This window comes from Myxocyprinus asiaticus, chromosome 15, assembly GCF_019703515.2.
Source record: "Myxocyprinus asiaticus isolate MX2 ecotype Aquarium Trade chromosome 15, UBuf_Myxa_2, whole genome shotgun sequence".
NCBI classification, from domain to species: domain Eukaryota; kingdom Metazoa; phylum Chordata; class Actinopteri; order Cypriniformes; family Catostomidae; genus Myxocyprinus; species Myxocyprinus asiaticus.
The window spans coordinates 19230250-19252884 of NC_059358.1; the positions used below are offsets into that span (position 1 = coordinate 19230250).

Consider the following 22635-nt stretch of genomic DNA (forward strand, 5'->3'; position numbering starts at 1 on the left):
AGTTGAATTTTCTCCAATAGCCGATAGTTTAAAAAAAATTAATTTACCGATTAATCGGTAAATTCAATATATCGGTCGACCTCTATTACTTTGATTAGAGGGAAAGTGTAATGTTCTTTGGCAATAAACACTGACCATCTTTGTAAAGCTTTTTTCTGGTCATAAAGTGTATCAAGATTGAAATAATAAATTTATTTTATTGAATTTTGATGAAGCAATTCATTTGTGTGAAAGGAAATGATAACGGAAGGTTGTTTTGATTAAAATTATTATTATTTTTTATTTTTTATATATTTTTTTTTTTTACCCCAAACACTATCCTGTCACTTATTGGACAGTTATTGAAAAACTTTTGATTTAGTCCCCTTGAACAAAACTAAAAATGACAAATACATATTTTGTCTAAAAATCCATTCAGGGATTTTCATCAAATACATAAACTTGCAACATTTTAAAAATGATTAAATATTAGATCAAATTACATTTTAAAAAAAATGTATTAAAAAGAATCAGTCCTTAGACAATGAACGAAACGATCTTATGGATCAAACAAGTGTTTACGAAGTGCTGTGGTAGTTTTTGTTGCTTTTTAGTGTTCTGGGAGAAAATAAAATCAAACGTGCCATTTACCCCGGTGGCCTGTAGCCCTGTTGTACCCTAATCATACCTGCACATTTCCAAGCTTACTTTCCGTTTCCCCTCAGCATAAACTAGAGGCCAATAAGTTGAATTCACTCAAAATCTTTGCAGTTGTGACACATAGGCTAAACCACAATACACTACTGACTCCTATTGGCTTAGTGGAGTCTATGGAGTCGTTTTACATGTCAGAAAACGCGGAACTAGATCCGGGGGACAGTCGTAAACCTGAGTGAAAGACTCGTATTACTACAAACGTGCTTAAGTCCACGCAGGTTCATTTGAATCAAGCAGTAATTACAAATCTTGCGTCAGCCTAGATCTTGCTAAACTAAAGGGGTTTACGCAAAAGCTTGTTTTTCCGGTCGCACAGCCAAATGAAACTCCTGAGTGGACTTCGGTTATTTAATTTGTTGTCTGGAGCTTGCGGTCAGTTTGCTTGAATTATGATTGACAAGAATGATTTCGGGCCCGTGACGAGGAGTCGTAGGCGCGCGACCATCACGAGCGCAAAAAGCGAGATTGTGAAACCCAGAAACGGCGCGACATTTGGAGTCAGCTCTCACAAAAGCGGCTCCAAGACACAAGAGTATCTACCGAAAAACTTACAGCTGAGAGAAGACAGCAAACGAAAATGCGATCTCTACGACAAAATGAGGTGAGCTGGACTAGTCTGTGTGAAATAAGTAACGCAAAAACCGCAAGCTGTTTCAAAGTTAGATGGTCAGTGCACAGAGGGGCAAGCTGCACGAGACAAGTTTCCATATATGGAGCACATATTGTGCAATGTGCATATGTGGCACAGTACAGGGTATATTTAAAAAAAAAGAAAAGATTCCTTACTGGATCACACTAATATATCAGTAAAGTAACATTGTAAATAGTTTAATCATATGTCCCAGAACTACCTCTTTCACAGAGGTACACCTTATTGCTTTTATTACATTTCCCCTTTTCTCATCAGCAGTTGCCACAAGTTGCAGGAGTCAATGCTCAGCTCTGCCAGCAGCTTCAAAAATTACAGGGGCATTCTTAACTGGTGTGTTGTAATGCTGGTAAGTCTGGAAAGTAACACACACTGACACACACACACACGTGACATAATGATTTTCATACAGTACAAACTATCTATTCTATTCCCTAACCCTACCCCTAAACCTAACCATCACAGAAACCTTTTGAAATTTTTAAACATTGTTTAGTATGTTTTCTAAGCTGTTCAAAATATGGGGACACTAGGGATGTCCTCATCAACCACATTTATAGCATAATACCCTCATGTATACCGTGTATAACCTACAAAATGTCCTCATAAACCACCAAAACCAACACACACACATACACGTTTTTTCACTAATAAGTGAGGACATCTCATAGACTTCCATTGATTTCATAGCAGGCTAAAGATATATTCTGTTCCCTAAACCTACCCCTAAACTTAACCCTCACAGAAATCTGTGCACGATTTATTAGCCTTTTTATTTATTTATTTATTTATTATACTAGTGAGGACCACCTAAAATGTCCTCACTAGTGGGTTTTCAGCAAGATTCACTATACTCATTTCAAAAATTTGGCACTCACAATTATAAATATAGCTGCAAGCTGCAATTAAGGAGCCAAGCACATGAACCATTATTAGGCATAACAATAGCAAAAAATAAGTAATTAAAGCAATCTGGTCATGATTTTAAGAAAAATGGTTGAAAAACCATGAATACTATCAATTGCATTGGAACATACAAGCTTATTACTTTTGACCAACAGGTGGCACTGTCACCAAATTGATCTGGTGTGGTCAATGTGTGGTCATGATGACACATATAAAGTTTCATGTCAATACGCCAAAGCGTTGCCGAGATAGAGCCTGAAAACCATTCTGGCACCATGCCATCAAATTCATTGTTGTGTTAAATGAAAACAGTTTGGTCTATCAACACGTAATCCATAACTTTTTGTCAGCATGATCTGAAGGTGGTCTGATTTGATTTTGGTTAAAATCTAACATACGCTCTAGGAGTAGTTTGAAAAAGTAGGTTTTTAAAGGATTTCAAAATGGCGGACAGGAAGTTCGATCGATCATGGCATAATTGGTATCCACGTTACCGGCATGACCCACAGAATCTACCAAGACTAGTCTCATGACAATAGCACAAATTGTTCAAAAGTTATTAGCATTTTCTTTTGACCAGAAGGTGGCGCTGTCCCAAAACTTTTTGAGTACCTTCAGGGCATTGTGCCAATGAAACATAACCAATTTTGTTACTATATGTCAATGTGTTTGAAAAATAAAGCATTTTACAACTAAATTCAAAATGGGTGACGCCCAAAATTTCGACATAGGAAAATTTGGTATCATTCGACTCGGCATCCCATACAGAATCTAACAAGACCAGATTTGTGATTTTAGGTGAAACCATTCAGAAGTTATAAGCAAAAATATGCATTTTTAATATCTCATGACCACTAGGTGGCACTGTGCTGAAACTGTGCTGGTACCCTCAGGTCATGGTTGTCATAACACCAAGTTTGGTGTGAATATGCTAAAGCATTGTGGAGATATAGCCTTACGTCCAATTTGGCATGCTCTACGTCGAACTTGTTCGTGTGTTATTCAAGAACCGTTTAACTAATCAACTTGAATTTGAATTTTGTCAGCCTGGTCTGAAGATGCTATGATTCCATTTTCGTGCAAATCGAATGCACGGTTTAGGAGGAGTTCGAAAAAGTATTCAAAATGGCAGAAAAATTTTCAAGATGGAAAATGACGACATAGGGTGCAATCGATTCATCTCCGGTTCAAAGGTTATTACCATAAACGTGTGAAAATTTGGGCAGTTGGTGGCGCTAGAGGGTTTGAGTTAGAGACTCCAAATTTGCTCCAGTTAATTTTCAGACTGTCCTCTATCTGTGTGCCAAATTTCACAACTTTCCCACATACAGTTCTCTGGGCTGCCATAGACTCAGTGGCAGAATTAAAATTAAAAAGAACACTAACGATTACAATAGGTGCCTACGTAATTTCAGTGCTTGGCCCATAATGAAACCTGTACACACACACACACACACAGTACGTCTTCCTAGCTATCTAAATGAGGATGAATTATAGTCTATTATATAGACATCTATTGTTTTTATTATAATTACTACAAACTATTATAATTATTATAATAATATAATTACTGCAAACTAACCCACACCATAACCTACCCCTTTTCTGCATTTTTTTATTTTTATAAAAGAAAACATTATTTACTTTAGTTATGAATCATTCTTACTTTTGGGGACTTCCTCAAGGGGAGGATTGCCAGATTATGCTAACTTCTCTGTCCCCAAAGTATTGGCAAATACATGTACTCAGAAATACCTGTTAGACCCGTTGAGTTTGTGAGTGACAACATCTGCATGCACTGACTTGCCTACTCATGCTTCTGGTTACTGTGTTACAGATATCAGTGAATGACACTGAATCTAAGCACAAAATAATTTGTTTTAAATACAGGAAAACCAGCACTAGTAACACAAGTCTATTGCAATAACACGTTTTAAGTGAATGGTGCATGGCAATCATGTGGCATGTGAAGAATCATTGATCAGTGTGTCTGTTTATGGCGACACACTTAATGCCAAGTGACACCTAAAAATAAACAGCCTAAAACAGCTTGTCTGTCTAAACACTTGCTGAACATGGAGGACAGCCAGCAAAGTCCTCGCCTGCAAAACTGTGAAGAATGCATTTACGCTTTTCTAACTTACTGTTAATGTGAGTTTTGAGATGCGTCTACTTTGTCATCAGAATTACAGAATACAGTACAGAATACAATACAGAATTTATTTAATTCTTGCTGGACGTTTTCTTTCTTATTCCAATGGTATGGCTCAGTGTGCATTTGCATTTTCTCTCTCTCTTCTATCTTCCTTTGTTCTCTCTCATTATATCCATAGGAATAAGTGTCTCCAGTATACTGTGGCCCACAAAATCTTTGGATACTTAGGCCACACCTAAAAATGTATCATATGAATGTCAATGTATAGACAACAATATAGCAAACCAAGTGGTGTTTGCAAACAAATGATGCTAGAGGTTTTTTCAGAACTAACCTCACTTTATGTCACCATTTTTGCAATTACTTTAACCAACTGGCCCCAAGGTCATTTTAAGTGGATGTATGAAGTCAGTTATCCTCAACTTCACACAGGTGTCCTAGCAGTGTCTTAATATTGAGCAGTATATTTATTGTTTTATGATATAAAACCTATCAAACCTGATATAAAACCTGAAAATCTGTCTTTCCCATACCTAAGCTAAATGCCACTTGGTTTGTTTTCTAATGCAATGACATTTATACATTGTGGCTTAAATGTTCAAATACTTTTTAGGTCCACTGTAGATTTATTGACATTAATTTTAACTTACCTCTGGATTTTGTGTACATACAGTGAAGAAACTTCTCCTATACAGTGATTTCCATTTGAGCTCTTTTAACATGTTTTGACAGTGTTAGCGATATATCTTCATGTTGATTCTCGTGTGTTTTTATGCATGTCTGTCTTCGCATTATTGTAGGTTTTGAGCAATGCACGCCTGTTCTTGGAAAACCTTCTCAGGTATGAAGGGATTTTCCTAACCAGTTGTATTATTTTTGTAAATCCATCTGTCATATGTGGCCCCAGAGAAGTTGAAAGTGGCCTCAAAAGTTAGTTCTGACCTTTATGTTCAGTTGTCCCACTAAACAGGTGTCCAACAACATAAAAAGTATTAATAAATGTACAGTACACTGCTGTTCTAATTTCTGTGTTTTGAGAATCATACCTGTGAATAGTCTATAGGGCTCGTCTGATCAGTAAACAGGCCTTTTTCTCCCTGAGTGGAATGAAATGTTGAACCCCATGCTGAGGGGACCATATGCTGTCATTATGTTGCACGCTGCTGCATGCGGACTGTATGTAAACAGATGCCCACTGAGAGTGCAACCTTGTATAACACTGCAAATAATCAGAGATTCAGGGCAAAGATTAATAAGCTAGATTCTTAGGATGTATGGGTCAGATATGTATTTGTCTTTATTAAAAAGAAACCTTTTAAAAGTTTGTTGAGATTTTAAGATTTGGAGAAGATGTTTGAGATGTATCGATTTGTTATTTACATCCACTCTTTCTTTGTGTCATAGGTATGGCATTTTAGTCGACCCCATTCAAGTGGTGTCATTGTTCCTCAAGGACCCTTATAGCTGGCCTGCTGCGTGTCTGGTAATCGGTAAGTACTGTATTTTAAGGGGGGGATTAGCATATATTTTCCCCTTTGGTCTGTTCTTTTGTACACAAGGCGGGGACCGTATTAAAGACAGGTTGGTAGAGGCCACTCCTAGATATTCAAATAATGGTGGTGACCATCTGATTTGCAAAATTCCAGAAAACAATTAACTCCCTTTGTTATGGAATGATTCTTTATCTTTGATTTTTCTTTTTTTTTTTTTTTTTTTTTTTTTTTAGGGAAGTATTATATTATAAATATTGTGACTGTTTTTTTGTGAACACTGTGACTCTCTCAATCTTTATAATGCAGCAGGCAGTTCTATCATGTGTAGCAGGTGGTGTGTGTGCGTGTGCGTGTGCGTGTGTGCGTGTGCGTGTGTGCGCGTGCGTGTGTGCGCGTGCGTGTGTGCGCGTGCGTGTGTGCGCGCGTGTGTGTGTTCGTGTGTGTGTGCACGTGCTGGCTGTCTGCCCCGTCAAAAGGATCATTCTGGGGGTACAATTTTGACCCTGTTCTGCTTCATTACATCCTTCAAAGAATACTACCCCCTTAGAGCTGTGTAAAATGTTCACTGGATTCAAGCAGCTATACATTATTGTTTTTATTATGTTTTTTTATTATGAAATTGTTTTGTTTGTTTTTTAACCAAAAGTACTTATTGTATTGTTAGAATGTAGATAATATTTGACATTATAATCAATGTTTTTTTGTTTGTTTTTTTGTTTTTTTACAGTTTCGAATGTGTTCATACTTGTGGCAATGTACACTGAGAGGAAACTTGCCATGGTGAGTTCAAACGTTACTCTAAAGTAATTTATCTTGATATTAATTTTCACTTAATTACTTTATTATAATGCATAACATTTTGTCATAAAATGCCACTTCATACAGTATAATTTAGGCTTTAGAACCATCCCATTGAGGGTTTGCCAGTCCTTTCAGAGCTCAATTTAGAGTAGGGGTCGACCAATAATTATCGAAATCATTATTTTGTCTGATCTGATTGCAGATACATTTTAAAATGCGCTCCGTTGGCTCTGATGTCACCACCTCTCACTGCTTGTAGTCTGGCTCAATGTCCTGCCCACAGCATTATTGGATTGGTTATATGTCACGATAAATGGCCAGTCAACACTGTACTCTGGGGGCCTGGGTAGCTCAGCGAGTATTGACGCTGACTACCACCCCTGGAGTTGCGAGTTCGAATCCAGGGTGTGCTGAGTGACTCCAACCAGGCCCCGTTGCTAGGGAGGGTAGAGTCACATGGGGTAACCTCCTCGTGGTCATGATTAGTGGTTCTCTCTCTCAATGGGGCACGTGGTAATTTGTGTGTGGATCACGGAGAATAGCATGTGCCTCCACATGAGGAGTCTCCGCGGTGTCATGCACAAGGAGCCGCGTGATAAGATGTGCGGATTGACGGTCTTAGAAGCGGAGGCAACTGAGACTGGTCCTCCGCCACCCGGTTTGAGGTGAGTAACCACGCCACCACGAGGACCTACTAAGGCACTCCAAATTGAATGAGGCACTCCAAATTGGGAGAAAATGGGATAAAAAAAAAAAAAAAAACACTGTACTCCGTATTTGTGGGGGAGAAGTGGGAAAGAGGAAAGCAGCGAGAGAAAGATGAATCACTGAGAGGACAAGTTGTTTTCAAAGATAAAAATGCAGATGCTGAAGTTGCAATAAACATCACAATACTCTATGCCAGCGGTCACCAATTAGTGGACCGTGAGACATCATGACAGTGGTGACAGTTTCCCCATGTCACCGTTTCTACACATGTACACAGCAAGCGCTCCAGGGCGTAGATAGCACTGATCTTTCAGCGCTATATCTTTGGATATATTTCTCTAGCACCATACACACTTCATTAATGCCCTTTCACGCTCCACACGCGTTGCCTCTCTCCCCCGGCCCGCAACATGTGGTGCCGCATTGTAGAACTACAGACGCGGTTATTTCAGTGACAGTAGACCGTAACAGAGAAATACAGTTAGCAGCCATATAGATAGGCGGCAGAGATAAGGACTGATTTAACAGAGTACTTGCCCGTATGAGTTGGTGTTTTTACATGTTATAGCTGTTAATGTTATTGATAGTGGTAGATAGCTAACCAACGTTAGAAGGTTTAGCAAACGTAACGCCAGCTTTGCTAACATTAAATCTTTTTGCCCTTGAAAAATCCTGTTGCCCTTTTTGCACTTCACTAAACAGGCTAGCCAGCAAGCTACATGAAGTGTGTCAACTCAAATAACATTGATTCTCATCTGTTATCACGTTACTACATAACATTCTCTTATGAGCTGTTTAGTTCATTATTTTTATATATTTAAAGTTTCACTTCAAAAGAAATGCTGCGAGGAGCTCCCTCCACTTTATTTTTGAAAAAAGAATGTCGATATGTTGTTTTCCAGTATTTTAAAAAAAGATAATATTAAAATGTTATGTTTTGTAGTATTTAATTAAACACATGTTCATAGACAGTTAAAGGACGCTTTGTGTTGGAGTTTGTGTTAGTGTAAATTTTGAAACTAAAATTTTTATTTTTACTATGTATATCGATTATCGGTTGACCCCTAATTTAGAGGTTGAACTTGATGCATTGTATTTTAAAAAGCCTGCCATATTTGAGAGAACTTGCAAATGTGGACTGACTATCAGCACCTTTACTGATCCAACTGAATTGAAATGGAATGAACCCAACAATATAGGCATTTTGCTGATGTTGTGTAAGACCTGCATACAAAATAAAGGGAATAGCTTTTGTGAAAGGACTCTACCAATAACAAACTCTATCTATGGAAATGTAGTTTTATGTGCATCAAATGAAAATTCTAGATGTCAGATTTTCTTGGAGTTACTAGTTTTGTGGTCGATTTGCTTAACCAGTGGTATGAGTGTGGGTTCTTTTTTGTTTGACCAATGGAAGATTGTGGGAGTATTCTGTAAAACTGTTTGAAAACAGTCCTTATTTCTTATTCAGAGAAGGGTCATGTTTAATCTTTGACGGGATTTAAAATGAGACTGTGAGGGATAGACAGTCTCTAATGACATGCACTGTATAAAGCTTCTAGATTTAATTTTCACTGTGTTCGGGAGTTTTTTGTCAACTGAAAATTTTTTGGAAAGCTGTTTTTTAAAGGTTTTATCAGCTGATCGATCAACACCAATTTGAACAACAGTATAAACAATCCCTTAAAGGCGCATGCAGTTATTTTTATGGTTGTCATCTTGGACTTACGCTGACACCTAGGGGTGTGGATGTTGCATCATTCAAAGAGCAATGGTTTTCAGTTACTGATGCCATTGTACAAATTTACTATTCACTGTTAGACATGATTAATATAATCCTTGAGTTTAAGAGTCCAGTAACAGGGTGGTTACTGAAATTAAGCAAGTAGTATTTGACTGGTCATGTGATCCAAAAATGGCAGCCCCCATGCGGGGACCCTCTCCATGTAGAATAAAAAAGCTTTTATCAGGCTGCTGATATGAGTCTTCATCTCATGTGAATGGTCATGATTTTATATATATGTTTTAAAATTTGTATTTGTTTCTTTAGGAGTAATAGGTTTTAATGAGGAAAGAAATTACTGAGTGCACCTTTAAAGTCTTGTTTTCATTCCTGTTAAGTTAAATATGGCGCTAGTCTGAATAAGGTTCCATTTGGTGCTGCAAGTGGTGCAGAAATTACACACTTCACCTTTAAATTGTTGGTATTGTTGTTTGTGATTGTGTTATTACGAGACATGTTTTGATGTCTGATTGTGTTGTTGTCATTGTATTGTTTTCCACATAGCTGGAGTATGTTGTGTTTATGCTTTTACATTGTGCTTTCCAGGGGTCAATCAGTGAGAAGGTCGGACTGCTGATTTACATCTTAAATCTAACAGTCATCTTGTGTTTTCCAATGGTTGTTGTACTTAAGCTGCCATCTATTACACCAGGTAAGATTGTGCATTATAACTATTAACACTTGCTCATGAGCACTATCTTTCAGAAAAACACACATATACAGTACATTGTAAATCTTCTTCACACAAACACACACGTACACACCTGGTGAATTTCTCATTCCCTCTCATTCCCCTTTTCTCACCCTTTTCTGGTCAATTATGAACACAAAAGAACAGCTTTGTTTGTTTTTGCATTGGTATTAACTGTAATATTCCTGTCATGGGATCAGGTGATCCAGCTTTGGAGAATTTTTTTTGCAGAACCGACTTGACTAATCCAACAATAAGATTTTATGGGCTCAGCTGACATGTAATTGGTGTTTTTATTCACAATAGAAGTTATCGTCTGCCTCAGTATTCACTAAAACACCTTTTGGGCCTTAAAAGAACTCAGATGAATTTAAAGGCACCTGTGTTACTGTTAAGGCCTGGGAGGGATAACATGATATTAAGTACTTCTGTTCCTTCATAAGCATGATGATTTAAACATTTTGGCATATTTGCCACTTGTATTGATAGAGATTGTAGAAAGTACAGTAAATGAAGGGGGAAATTAGGGTGGGGGGAGGGGCTGGCATCAGGAAATGACATCAGCTGAACTCAAACTTGTGTCAGCCACATGACTATGGCTCAATATGTTGGAGATAACCACTAGGCCATGGTTCTGACATAACCTATTATTTTATCAGAACAGTTAACACGTATAGATCTGATAAAATGCTTTTCTAAATTGAGTGGCTTGGTTTAATTTATGTCTAGTCAGCAGGGGTGTAAAAATGCATTCAAAAACACTCACTTGTTCATTAATTCTCTTTATAGTGAATGCTACAAAATATAGAGAATAGGGAGCGATTTCAGTCTGTTCTGAAGGGAATAAACTCACAGTTACTACATCCAGTGTATAACTGCCTTTACACACTACTAATAGATAGTTTTCATTCTATAACCCTGCTCGATTTCAAGATGGACCTTATCTGCCTGCACATGACATTTCATCTGTAATTATTGGTGCAATAAATGTTAACGTTACATGATATGCAAATCTGTTACGCTTATTTCACGGTTTACTGTCTGTTTGTGTGTATTTGCATCGTCATTATGTTGCATCAGACATTATGTTATTCTTTATTCATATCGGAAATCTATTATTCATGTAACATATATGTACCATATTATGTCTATATGAAACAATCATATCTATAAAGCATATCATGTAATGCTTTTTTGTTCATATATGCAGTCACAAATATAAGCCAATCCTCCTTGGCCTTTTTGAAAATAATTCTGAATCATTCCAAAATAATCTAATCTTGACCAAATTTCAGATTTCATGATGCATCATAATCGTTAGGTAAAGAATCTTAATCAAATCGAATCGTCGTCAGAGCAAATCATTACACCCCAACTGTTTTCCATTAACTGCAATTGTAAAATCAACAAGTGGCTTTTCTAAGCCAGACTTTCAAGAATTATTTTGCCATATTCATACAGGCACATGACCTAAACTCAATGAAAATATCATGGTGCAATCCATTAAACTTCACTGAACACCAGACTGGTCTCTATTTTAATGGAGTTGATGTCCAGCATCATAAAAGCTCCTCTGTATCATCAAGAAGGTTTTTCAATTTACAATCTGTACAGTATTCAGATTTCACATCGCACTCACATGAGCCTCCCAAGGCTTTTTTAGTAGGGAATGTATTGCCTCATTTCCTTCCATCCATACCACAACATTCACTGGCACTTCTGTCTGCTCTCATCTGTTTGCCCGACGGGAGGCGAAAGCGTGCCTCCATCTGTCGGCCCTGTACCGCACACAATGCTCCTGTACCAGACAGCCAGGTCAGCTCAGGGGCAGCCGGGGCTGCTGCTGGTCCTTCAGTCCAGCTCGAGTCCATCTCTCTGGGGCATAGATGTGCTTCAGAGCCCCTGCATGGACCATTTCCACACAGCATATGGCCGCTATTGATAAAGCAGTGGAGGTGGGACCATATGAGTTTGAGCCAGGTCTGTGCATGCAACAGTGGTGATGGGCTATGAATGTGGATGTGCATGGACACATGACTATGAGTTATGGAGCAAAGAAAAGGGACATGCTGTGGTGTTGTGCTGGAAGTGTGTGTTCAAAACCCTTTGTTCACATTGTGATTGTGAGTTTTCAAGAGCCACATACTGTATCTCACTTCTTACATAAGATACATGCAGGGATGGAAATTAACCAGGACAGGATTGATCAAAAACACCACCCAGAGTGTCCACAAAAGTGCCCTAGATGTGTTTAAACATTTTGTGTCAGTTTACTAACATTTGATATATTTCATAATATCCCATTGTAGGTCTTTCTAGTTATAGATTTAGACACTGTATTGACCATTTCAATTCATTCAAGTGAAATATCTCAGAGTTTCACAAATATATGCTGTCATAAAGGTAAAAAATTTCGCTCTTTGGTTAAAAGTGAATTTATGACACTGGATACAGATATTGAGGAGAACTATGAAGAGTACTGTACTGTTGTAGTGTTTATGTAAATTCAGTAATTTATTCTCATAGTCTTGTTTTTGTGTCGTGTCATCTGGGTGCAGTTGGTGGTGCATTTGCTTTAGGAATCTACACCATCCTGTTTTTGAAACTGTACTCGTACAAAGACGTTAACAAGTGGTGCAGAGAGAGAATGCAAGCAAAGGCTCGTAGCCTGTCCAGATCCCTTTCATGTGAGTAATACACTCAACTCTCATCAAACATTGCCTGCAGTCCCTTTAGTGGAGCGTATGAAATTGCTAGTACTATATATGTATAACTTTCAGTCAGATAAGCTTAGATCACATCAAGTCCTTAAATGCTATGCACAGAAACAGTTGATTGGAAACTGTTTTCCTGATATTAATAGCAGTATTGTTTTTGTTAGGATCCCACAAGACAAGATAATGATGTTTGTGAATTACTTGTCAATTGCCGCCAGATTGTCAGATATCATTGTCACCCTACAGTTATGTCTTTATGTTTTTAATGAGACATCAGCTTGACAGTTGTATTGCCCTCTGCTGGCTATTATAAGACTAAATTCACACTGTTCAACTTAAATAAAAAACTGTTCATAATGTCCATTGTGCACTGAAAAGATTTAATACACACGTGAAAACAATTTATGGTATTAATAGAATAAGATAGTTTTCAAGTATCTTTTCTTAATGGAGAGAGTAATAATTTAATAATCATGATATTGCATGTATATGAGTTTGTCAGTAACTGTTTATTGATGTTTTCCAGTAAATGCTTGATTGACAGGGCAACATGAGTCGAATTCAGTCACTGTTGGCTCAGAATTCTACCAGTTTACTAAGTTTAGATTAGTAAAGTCCAATCTTTAGCTGAAATTAGAGAGCTCCAAGCAGGTTTGTTCATGTATTGACAGTTTCTGTGTGCTTTAGGTCCTTCGACTCCATCTTCGTCCAGCAGTATGCAATCATATGTGTCATACCCGGGGAATCTCTCTCTCAGGGGTGAGCTGTGCTTTCAGTCTAACAAGCCAGTTATGAAACCTATTATTTCCCTTAGTAAATTGTTTATGACTTTTGAACTTAAATCAACTAGACTTTTTAAACTGATGTTTAAAAAAAAATGGAATGGAAAATGAAATAGATTTTACAAATCATAATAGGTTCTATAATGAATATGCATTTTTCCATTCAAAAATATGCTCTAATTGGCTAAATATTGCCCTTGTGCAGAGTAAATCTTGCTTGCATGCCATAGCGATGGTTGACTTGTGAGTAAATGAATAATTGTGTTTTTTTTTTTTTTTTTTTTTTTTTTTTTGTAATAGATCAGTCGGACAGATTCATTTAAAGTTATGAACCAAATTGAATTGTGAATCAGTCCGAATTACACTGATTTGAATCTTGCAGTCCTTATCCAGTAATTACTAATGACAAGGAAGGTCATATAAAAGTCATAGAAATGTATTACTGATGTGTACTTGTTTGCCTCATGATGTAACCTGTGTCTTTTCAGATATTTTTTATTTTGTTTTTGCCCCAACCCTATGCTATGAGCTTAATTTCCCCCGCTCTGAATCCATACGGATGGGATTTCTGCTCAGGAGACTCTTTGAGATGGTAAGCAGCTTGGACATATTTCATGTCTTTTGGTTGCTTGCCAGTGAGCATTTTACTTCCTCATAATTGCACTGTGAAAAGTTGTGCCGCCAGCTTTGTTCACAGTGCATCATATCTCATTTATTTTGTGAATACTGGTACATTATAGCTTAAATCCGCAAATGGCCATAAATCATAGGAATTAGCTTATTGCTTGCAAACGACTGGCTGGAGTCATAGCAGAAAAATACGAGAGCATTTTTTATGTATGAATGTGCATCTTGTTATATTATTACTTTCAGTTACAGCCATTGCATATTGCACATTTAATTCACTTGCACTTCTAAAAATAACATAGTTAACATTTCACTTTTTAGAGAAATCAAAACCTTTTTCCCTGTCTGTTGCAGTTACTCCTCACTCAGTTATTGGTTGGTTTAACACAGCAGGTGAGTGTCACAGGGCATTGTAGGAAACACATCAAACCTGTAATTATCATGACTAATGTTCTTTCTGTTGTCTTTAAGTGGATGGTGCCAATCATTCGAAGTTCAATGAAGCCATTGCAGGTGTGTTATTTTTAAAAACTGTGTCTTTGTGCCTTAGGGACAAGCAATGTATCTAATTCCTTAAAAATAATAGTTTTTTATATCGCAGGAAATGGACTACACCAGAATGACTGAGCGTCTTCTTAGACTGGCTGTGAGTAAAAACAACTTCAGGGGTCAATGTTTCCCTTCCCAAAATAGAAACACAGTGCTCATTTGAAGAACAATTGATTTGTAAAAACAATCTTGGCAGTACGGTTGCATCAATTTTTGCTTAGATCTGTGTTGTTTGACAGATGATATGAAGCAAAAAATGAATGATGGAATAAATAATAACTTCTATTTTTATTCTCATAATAGGTGCCCAACCATCTTCTCTGGTTAATTTTTTTCTACTCGTTTTTCCACTCATCAATGAACTTTGTAGCTGAGCTTTTGAGGTTTGGAGATCGTGAATTCTATCGGGACTGGTGGTAAGTGATTGTATCTCCTTTAAATGACTTTACAGTTTGCAAGGAGTGACCTCTTTGGAATAGTTTTATTTGAGCTGCCAGGGGTTGCAACCACTTTTACATTGCTGCTGAATGTATTTGACATTGAATGGCATTAGATTGGCTTAAAGTGCAATATATCTGGTTTATGTGTGCCATCACTGCCTTTTCTACTTGCCTTTCATGTACAGTACAGTTGCAGGAAAAAGTATGTGAATCCTTGAATTTTACTGGTATTTCAGCAAAAAATTGTCATAAAATTTGGTCTAACTTTCATACAGGTCAAAACAGTACTCTGTTAAAAGTGCTATCCTGCAAATTGTTCCATTTAAGGAGCTTGATATAACCCTTACAATTAGTCTTGTTGGTGGAACCTAATGGAGTCAGGATGATTTAGTCATGTTAAATAAAATAAAAAATTGAGCATGGTGAATAAAGTATGTCAAATTTTAATAACTTTGATCCTCCTTTGGCAGCATTTTTCACATTTTACTACAACTATATTTAGTTTTGCTTCAAAACTCAGTTGGACAGTGACACGTGTGTATGTGTTTTTTTTTAGGAACTCGGAGACTATAACATACTTCTGGCAAAACTGGAATATTCCCGTACACAGATGGTGTCTCCGGTGAGTAGATGGATGTTTTGAAAGAGACTGCAGACAGCTGTAGGGAGCCAAGATGACATACGACACAGTAAAACTCACATAGACTATAATGAGGAGTGACTATAATGTGATCTGTCCGCAAGAAATATATGGTTATTTGCTGTTCATACTGACTGCGACTTTATGTGCTTCTCTCTCTCTCTCTCTCTCTCTCCTGTTTTCAAAGCCACTTTTACAAGCCTTTGCTGAGAAGAGGTGCTAGCAAGTTACTGAGCCAATCAGCTGTATTTTTCGCCTCTGCTTTTTTTCACGAGGTGAGATGTGCATAAATCATATGCCGTTTTGTATGCTGTCGGGTCATCGCAAATGAAATGCAACAGTCTGAGCAGGGTAACAACCTGTGCGAATATCTTTTTAGAAAAGTGATATTTCTGTGAACGATACCAACTCAGCGGTACATTTCAGTGTCTAATGTGTTTACTCACAGAATCTAACTTGGGTTTAACATTGATCCCAAAAGTATACAGAATGTAAACATAACTTATAAAAAGCATACATTTAAAAACAGTATATTCAGTGGGAAATAATGTAGGGTGGAACTTTTATTTGGATTTTATTTAAATAGATTTTTATAAATCCTTTATAAAACAAGAAGCTTAACTCAATGAAACCTGACTTTATCACTCTTTTAATATTTTTGGGTGACTTTAAAAACAACTGTCATTCAAGTAGACAACCTTAGGAAGAGCTTTTGACAACTTGCTGTATAATGTGTGAAGTGGAAGTGTTTAATTCATATTGTCATTTTTGGTTATTTACTCAGAAATGCACCTGACAACTTTTGTGACCGATGGGCGAAACCCTTCATTACGATATTTAAATATTTGATTCTATGGGTGTTTACTTTCTACTGACATGGGTGCTCAAAGGTCAATAAAGTTTGAAGGTGCAAGTTTTTGTTCATGTCTTCTTGGACTTACACTGACACCTAGGGGCGTGGATGCAGCATCATTCATACATAATAGTTTTCAGTTACAGATGGCAATTTAGAAATTCCCTATTCACAGGAAGCCATGATTATTTTAATCCATTAGTGAAAGTGGCCAATAACAGGGTGGTTACCTAGATTAAGCGAGTAGCATTCAGCATGTTAGTATCCTAACATGGCGACTCCCATGAGGAGACCCTCTCCATGAAGAAAAAACAGCTTTTGTAAGGTAACTAATAAACTGAAGTCTGCATCTCATGTGAGCGGTCATGATTTTATACATGTTTCAAAATTGCAATTAATTTCTTTAGGAGTTACTGTACACACCTTTTAATTCTCTGTAAATTCACAATACACTTAAACTTGGAAAACGACAGCACATTATATATAGAAAATATGAAAAGTATAATAAAGAAACAAATCATTTGAATTAAGATGTATCTGGAAAAATCTGGGCATTAATTGATTAAGCAAAAATCTAAAGTGGAACAAAACATTCAAAATAAATCTAGAAAAAAAAAAGTGAAAATACAAACACAAAGTCTCTTTGGACTTTGTGCGAAGCAGCTGTTCTCTGAAGCAGCTGTGAATTCTAGAATCATTTGTAAAATTCTAGAAAATGTTCTTCACTCCCAAGGCAGTTGTCTTATTTTCCTGACTCAGAAGCAGATGCCCAGCATTTGGCTGGTAGACACTGTCAGGGTTCCCACGTGTCCCGGAAAACATGGAATTTTGCAGTGCAGTTTTCCAGTCATGGAAATGGCATGGAAAATTCAAAAAATACCTAAAAGTCTTGGAAAATAATTATTTGTCCTGGAAAATATTTGAATATGACAGCTGTTTGACTGTGTTGGTAACAAGGTTTTTGTTCCATGTACAAAAACATGGTAACAATTGGGACTCGGAATAGGAGTAAAATTGTAATAAAATTTTGTATTGTTTTGCACTGCCGGCGGCTGCACATTGTGAAACAACGTCAACGGTTAACTTTAATGAACAAATCCCTGTCACATACTTTCTCTTCTCATCTGTTGTCCTCTGCTTTTCTCAGACGAAATAGTTTAAGTATTGATATAGTACAAAATACTTTTTTTTTTGCCATTCCAACACGGCTGTTGTGTTAACCACAAAAAAATTTGAGTTTTAAACTTTAAACTGCGATGAAGATGGTCGGACCACTGATTTGTTTTTTAAACGAATGCACAGTTGGTAGCGTGGTGATTCGGCATTTACACCTCGGGATGCAAACTTATTTTCAGTAATTAAATGATTGGAGTCTGAAAATAACGGCAAAATAAAAGCTTGATTTAAATAGGCGCGTGTGTTTTTGCTTAAATACTACACTTGTTGGGCACATAAAATGCCCTGGAAATGTCATGGAAAACTGTGCCTTGAAAAGACTGGGAACCCTGTACTGTTCTTCAGGGGAGATGAAGGTCAGTGCAGAGGGATGTGTAGGATGAAGAAGAGGAAGAACAGGCTCCTATCAGGCTGCTGTTCTCTGTGATAAGCTGTGAGCTGAGCTGAGCTGGGGGAGGGGAGAGAGAGGAATGAGGGGGAAGATGTGCCCAATCTGCAGGTGCAGGCAGATAGTATTCTTAACAGTCTACTTAAAAAACACTGACCTTCAAGGGATGCCTCAGAACTGGACTCAGGATCACAGTAATGACTCAGAAAGATCATATGGAGAGATGGATCCATAAATTGAAAGTTTTTCCTTTAGAGTATCTAAAACCTGAGCTTGAGAGACACTCAGTGTGATTACATGTACTTTAGAAGTTAGATTTCAGTTAGACTAAAACAATAATTAGTCTCTTTAAAATGTCATGTTAATGCTTAAATTCGACTGAAATCATACCAGTCCAATGTTTGTGATGTCAGACAGACTTAGATAATGCGTTTGTAGCTTAGCTTGGTCCAGCATGTATACATGTTAATCGGACTAATTGCCATTTCATGCTCTGAAAGACAGAGGTGACGCAAGTTGTGTATTACCGGCACTTCCTCAGCTGACATCTTTCCTTCAAATATTCAGTTGCGCATTGTTTCATGTTTACTTTTGAAGACTCTAGCTCAACTACACAAAAACTCGCTGTATCTCAATTATAACTGAGCATGTAAATGTACTGACAAATTATTTGGCCGTGTTTGTGCTGATACCTGATTTGCATACTTCCTTTACTAAATCTGTTTTTTTTTTAAACAATGGAGACAGTGTGCACAACTAAACAAAGCTATCAGCGGGCACAATTCATTCTTAGTGAATTCCCCCCTTGAAATTTTAAAAAGTGTTTGCTGAGGACATGATCTAGCCGTGATCTAGTGAGAACTGACAGGGAGTCCAATGTTCCAAGACCCCAGGAGCAACCAGAGGTTAAGAGTCTTATTAAATCCACAACAGAAGTGGTCAGTTGGATCTCCTGCTGGATGGGTTAGATTCATACAGTATGATCTGATCATCACTCAGGAGTTTGAAGCTTTGTGTCTTAAAGATTTTTAATGTGAATGTTTGTCTCTGTCTACAGTACCTGGTCAGTGTTCCACTCAGGATGTTCAGACTGTGGGCATTTATGGGCATGATGGCTCAGGTATAAATCTCTAAACACATAACATACATTTAAGTTTTTGAGAGATGCATTCTTATAAAAATAAAAACAAATGTGAAATATGTGACAATTATCTAAGCAGGTAGATGTAGCAGGTAGAATACAAGTCAATTACAATCTATGTTATTTTATATCACTGATAATAAAGAGGGGAGGCCGAGGTTGTTTGTCTATCTGCCTTTATCCTGAACGTGGAAGTGTTCGTGTTTTAGTTTTCTAGTCTCCACTTTTTTCACTCACATCGGCAAATGTTTTTAGCAGATAGTGTGATGTTTAGCATATAAAATTTGTAAAACTTGCAAATAAAATGGGGCTCCATAGTGCTGATACTTTACAGAGTTAAGATGACCGTCTTTTGACTAAGCCTCATTCATAAAAAGAGTGGGTGCATGATATCATGGCCGTTCTAAGCCTGGGCGGGGCCCAGGGCGAGTTAGAATGAGGGGCCCCCTCAGTTGCAATTGCCGTCCAGTGGTAGGGCTTGCTGCCCTTATGACAGCCTTGGATGACGTGTAATGGGTCATGACATGAGGAATCAAATTTCCCTTGATCTTTTAACATATAAGAGGTCATTGTAGTATAATAACATACTGTAAGTTTCAGAACTCAAAACTGCCTCCTCACTGCGTTTTTGTTGAAACCAAGCTGCCAAAAAGACTCATTCTCTACTTCCTCCACATTGTGATGTCACACTGTGGTAGACATTTGCATCCGACCACCTCAACAACAACACATCCACTACTGCTTTACCTTATCACTTCTGTAGCTTGCCCAGTAGCAGTGAGTAGTGAGATGGCAAGTAGAGAGAGCAGGTCAGTCAAGAGCAGAGAGCCAATCATAACAGTCGGTGTTTACTGTTAAGTCTTAAAGGAGAAGCAGCACCAAAACCAAGCGTTTCAGAGAAATGGTAAGAATGAGGTTGGAAAATGATCATGTTTAACATATATATGACTTCAACAAAAAAAACTTTTTTTTTACTAAAATTATAAGTGAACCTCAAGGAACATATTAAAAAAATAAAAAAGGCATGTCATGACCCCTTGAAGGGATGGCTTGAGGTTAGTTATGTTGATGTCATTAACTACTTCAAGTTTGTTTATTTTTTTTATTCCCTTTTCTCCCAATTTGGAATGCCCAATTCCCACTACTTAGTAGGTCCTCGTGGTGGCGCAGTTACTCACCTCAATCCGGGTGGCGGAGGACAAGTCTCAATTGCCTCTGCTTCTGAGACCGTCAATCCGTGCATCTTATCACGTGGCTCATTGTGCATGACACCACGGAGACTCCGCATGTGGAGGCTCATGCCACTCTCCGCGATCCACGCACAACTTACCACGCGCTCCATTGAGAGGGAGAACCACTAATCATGACCACAAGGAAGTTACCCCATGTGACTCTACCCTCCCTAGCAACCAGGCCAATTTGGTTGCTTAGGAGACCTGGCTGGTGTCACTCAGCACACCCTGGATTCGAACTCGCGACTCCAGGGGTGGTAGTCAACGTCTTCACTCGCTGAGCTACCCAGGCCCCTAGTTGGGTTATCTTAATGTTTTTATCCACCAGAGATATTCAACAGAGAATGAAAATTGTGCCATCCAGCCCTGGTCTCCCCTAAATATTGTATATATAAGTCTACAGTATATAAATATTGTACATGTCTGAATGTATTTGTTACGGATTGCTTACAATAATAATAAAACAAAAATCTCTGTTTCAGCTCCCACTGGCATGGTTTGTGGCCAGGTTTCTTCGCGGTAACTATGGAAATGCTGCGGTATGGCTTTCGCTCATTATTGGCCAGCCTATCGCAGTTCTGATGTATGTTCATGACTACTATGTCACGCACTACCAGGAAGACCCTACAGTAACTGAAGCACTGTAACCACACTGTAAAACCTCATAAGCTGAGTTAGCTTGAATGATTTTTGGAAAAGATTTGCCTAGACTCAAGCTGAGCAGCTAAACTTCTAGATTTTGCTATAAAAACTAAATACAAGTGAAGAGTCCAGGCAGTGAGGTTTCCAAAAAATCTCTAAATAGTGAATGTGACTCTACAAGTGGTGCCAAGTGCTCACTTTAAACTTCACTAGATGAAACCCCTTATTTTTTGAGAGAATGCATTACTGGCCTTCAGAGCACTAGTAGGACCACCAGTCCAGGTGAACTTTTCCATATACTTAGGCCAGGGTTCTGTCACTGCTAGCATTTTTAACCTCAAACATACCATTATAATATTGTGAAATGCTTTTGTAAAATGCCATAAGTTGAATGCTCTTTATTACTGTACAAATGTATCTAAATGCCAATTCATAAATCTACAGTATATGTAACACTGATATCCAAGGGTAATATGTACAGACAGAAATGTGTAATCTTTAAAGAGTATATATGTTAAAGCAATATGCAGTGCAACACTTTGCTGATGTGTGACTGTTTAGATTTTTGCAAAGGGATTTGAGAGTGCTAAAATATTTGTTAAAGGGTTCACCCAAAAATGAAAATTCTCTCATCATTTACACACCCTCATGCCATCCCAGATGTGTATGACTTTCTTTCTTCAGCAGAACACAAACAATATTTTTAGAAGAATATCTCAGCTCTTTTGGTCCATACAGTGCAAGTGAATGGGTGCTAAAATTTTGAAGCTCCAAAATCCAAAGGGCAACATAAAAGTACTCCAGATGACTCCAGTGGTTTAATGCAAATCTTCTGAAGCAATATGATATGTGTGGGTGAGAAACATATCAATATTTAAGTCTTTTTCCCTTCACTTTCACATTCTCCTTCTGTTTTTGGTGATTCACATTCTTCGTGCATATCACCCCCTACTGGGCAGGGAGGAGATTTTATGACAAAAAATGACTTAAATATTTATCTGTTTCTCACCCACACCTACTGTATCATATCGTGTCTGAACACATGGATTTAACCACTGGAGTCATATGGATTACTTTTATGCTCCCTTAATGTGGATTTTGGAGCTTCAAAATGTTGGCACCCATTCATTTGCATTGTATGGACCTACAGAACTGAAATATTCTTCTAAAAACTTTTATTTGCATTCTGCAGAAGAAAGAAAGGCATACACATCTGGAATGCCAGGAGGGTGAGTAAATCATGAGAGAATTTTCATTTTTTGGTAAACTATCCCTTTAAATCAAAAATATGTGTCACATGCCTAGATTGTCTATGCAAATATTATTTGTTATAATTATTTTAAATTGCATTTCTATGTATTTAAACACTTTAATGCTTTATTGTGAGATGCCATCTGTGTAGAGCAAACCACCGTTATGGCATTGTGGAACCCCTCTCATCAGAAGTGTGCCACCTTTTGGTGACTCTTGAGATTAAACACCCTGTAAATGATGCTATTACACAATTATTTGTTTTTGTGGAGACATTTATCAACTGTAATTGTATTCAGTATAGAGAACCAGATG

General features: G+C 37.6%; 1 protein-coding gene across 2 annotated transcripts; it reads left to right on the forward strand.

Annotated features, from left to right (window-relative positions):
• Positions 1–809: 809 nt before the first annotated feature.
• On the forward strand, positions 810–22561 carry dgat1b (diacylglycerol O-acyltransferase 1b). 2 transcript variants are annotated; one of them, XM_051718593.1, is made up of 17 exons: positions 810–1297; positions 1607–1694; positions 5207–5247; positions 5811–5896; positions 6627–6679; positions 9738–9843; positions 12441–12569; positions 13287–13358; positions 13870–13973; positions 14363–14401; positions 14480–14521; positions 14610–14654; positions 14861–14973; positions 15554–15619; positions 15825–15912; positions 19112–19174; positions 20910–22561. In XM_051718593.1, the coding sequence occupies exons 1-17, from the start codon at positions 1086–1088 to the stop codon at positions 21072–21074; spliced, it is 1512 nt and encodes a 503-aa protein (XP_051574553.1). In that variant the 5' UTR covers positions 810–1085; the 3' UTR covers positions 21075–22561. The 2 variants fall into 2 exon arrangements, with proteins under 2 accessions (XP_051574553.1, XP_051574551.1); XM_051718591.1 differs by having other exon boundaries at positions 811–1297; positions 1604–1694.
• The last annotated feature ends 74 nt before the right edge of the window (positions 22562–22635 follow it).

What these genes read in the sequence shown, in the direction of transcription:
- dgat1b (XM_051718591.1), top strand. Translation starts at nt 1,086, where the DNA reads ATGATTGACAAGAATGATTTCGGGCCCGTGACGAGGAGTCGTAGGCGC. An exon ending in ACTGGTGTGTTGTAATGCTG is followed by an intron (nt 1,695 to 5,206) that starts GTAAGTCTGGAA and finishes GCATTATTGTAG; the next exon opens with GTTTTGAGCAATGCACGCCT. An exon ending in TGGTTGGTTTAACACAGCAG is followed by an intron (nt 14,402 to 14,479) that starts GTGAGTGTCACA and finishes GTTGTCTTTAAG; the next exon opens with TGGATGGTGCCAATCATTCG.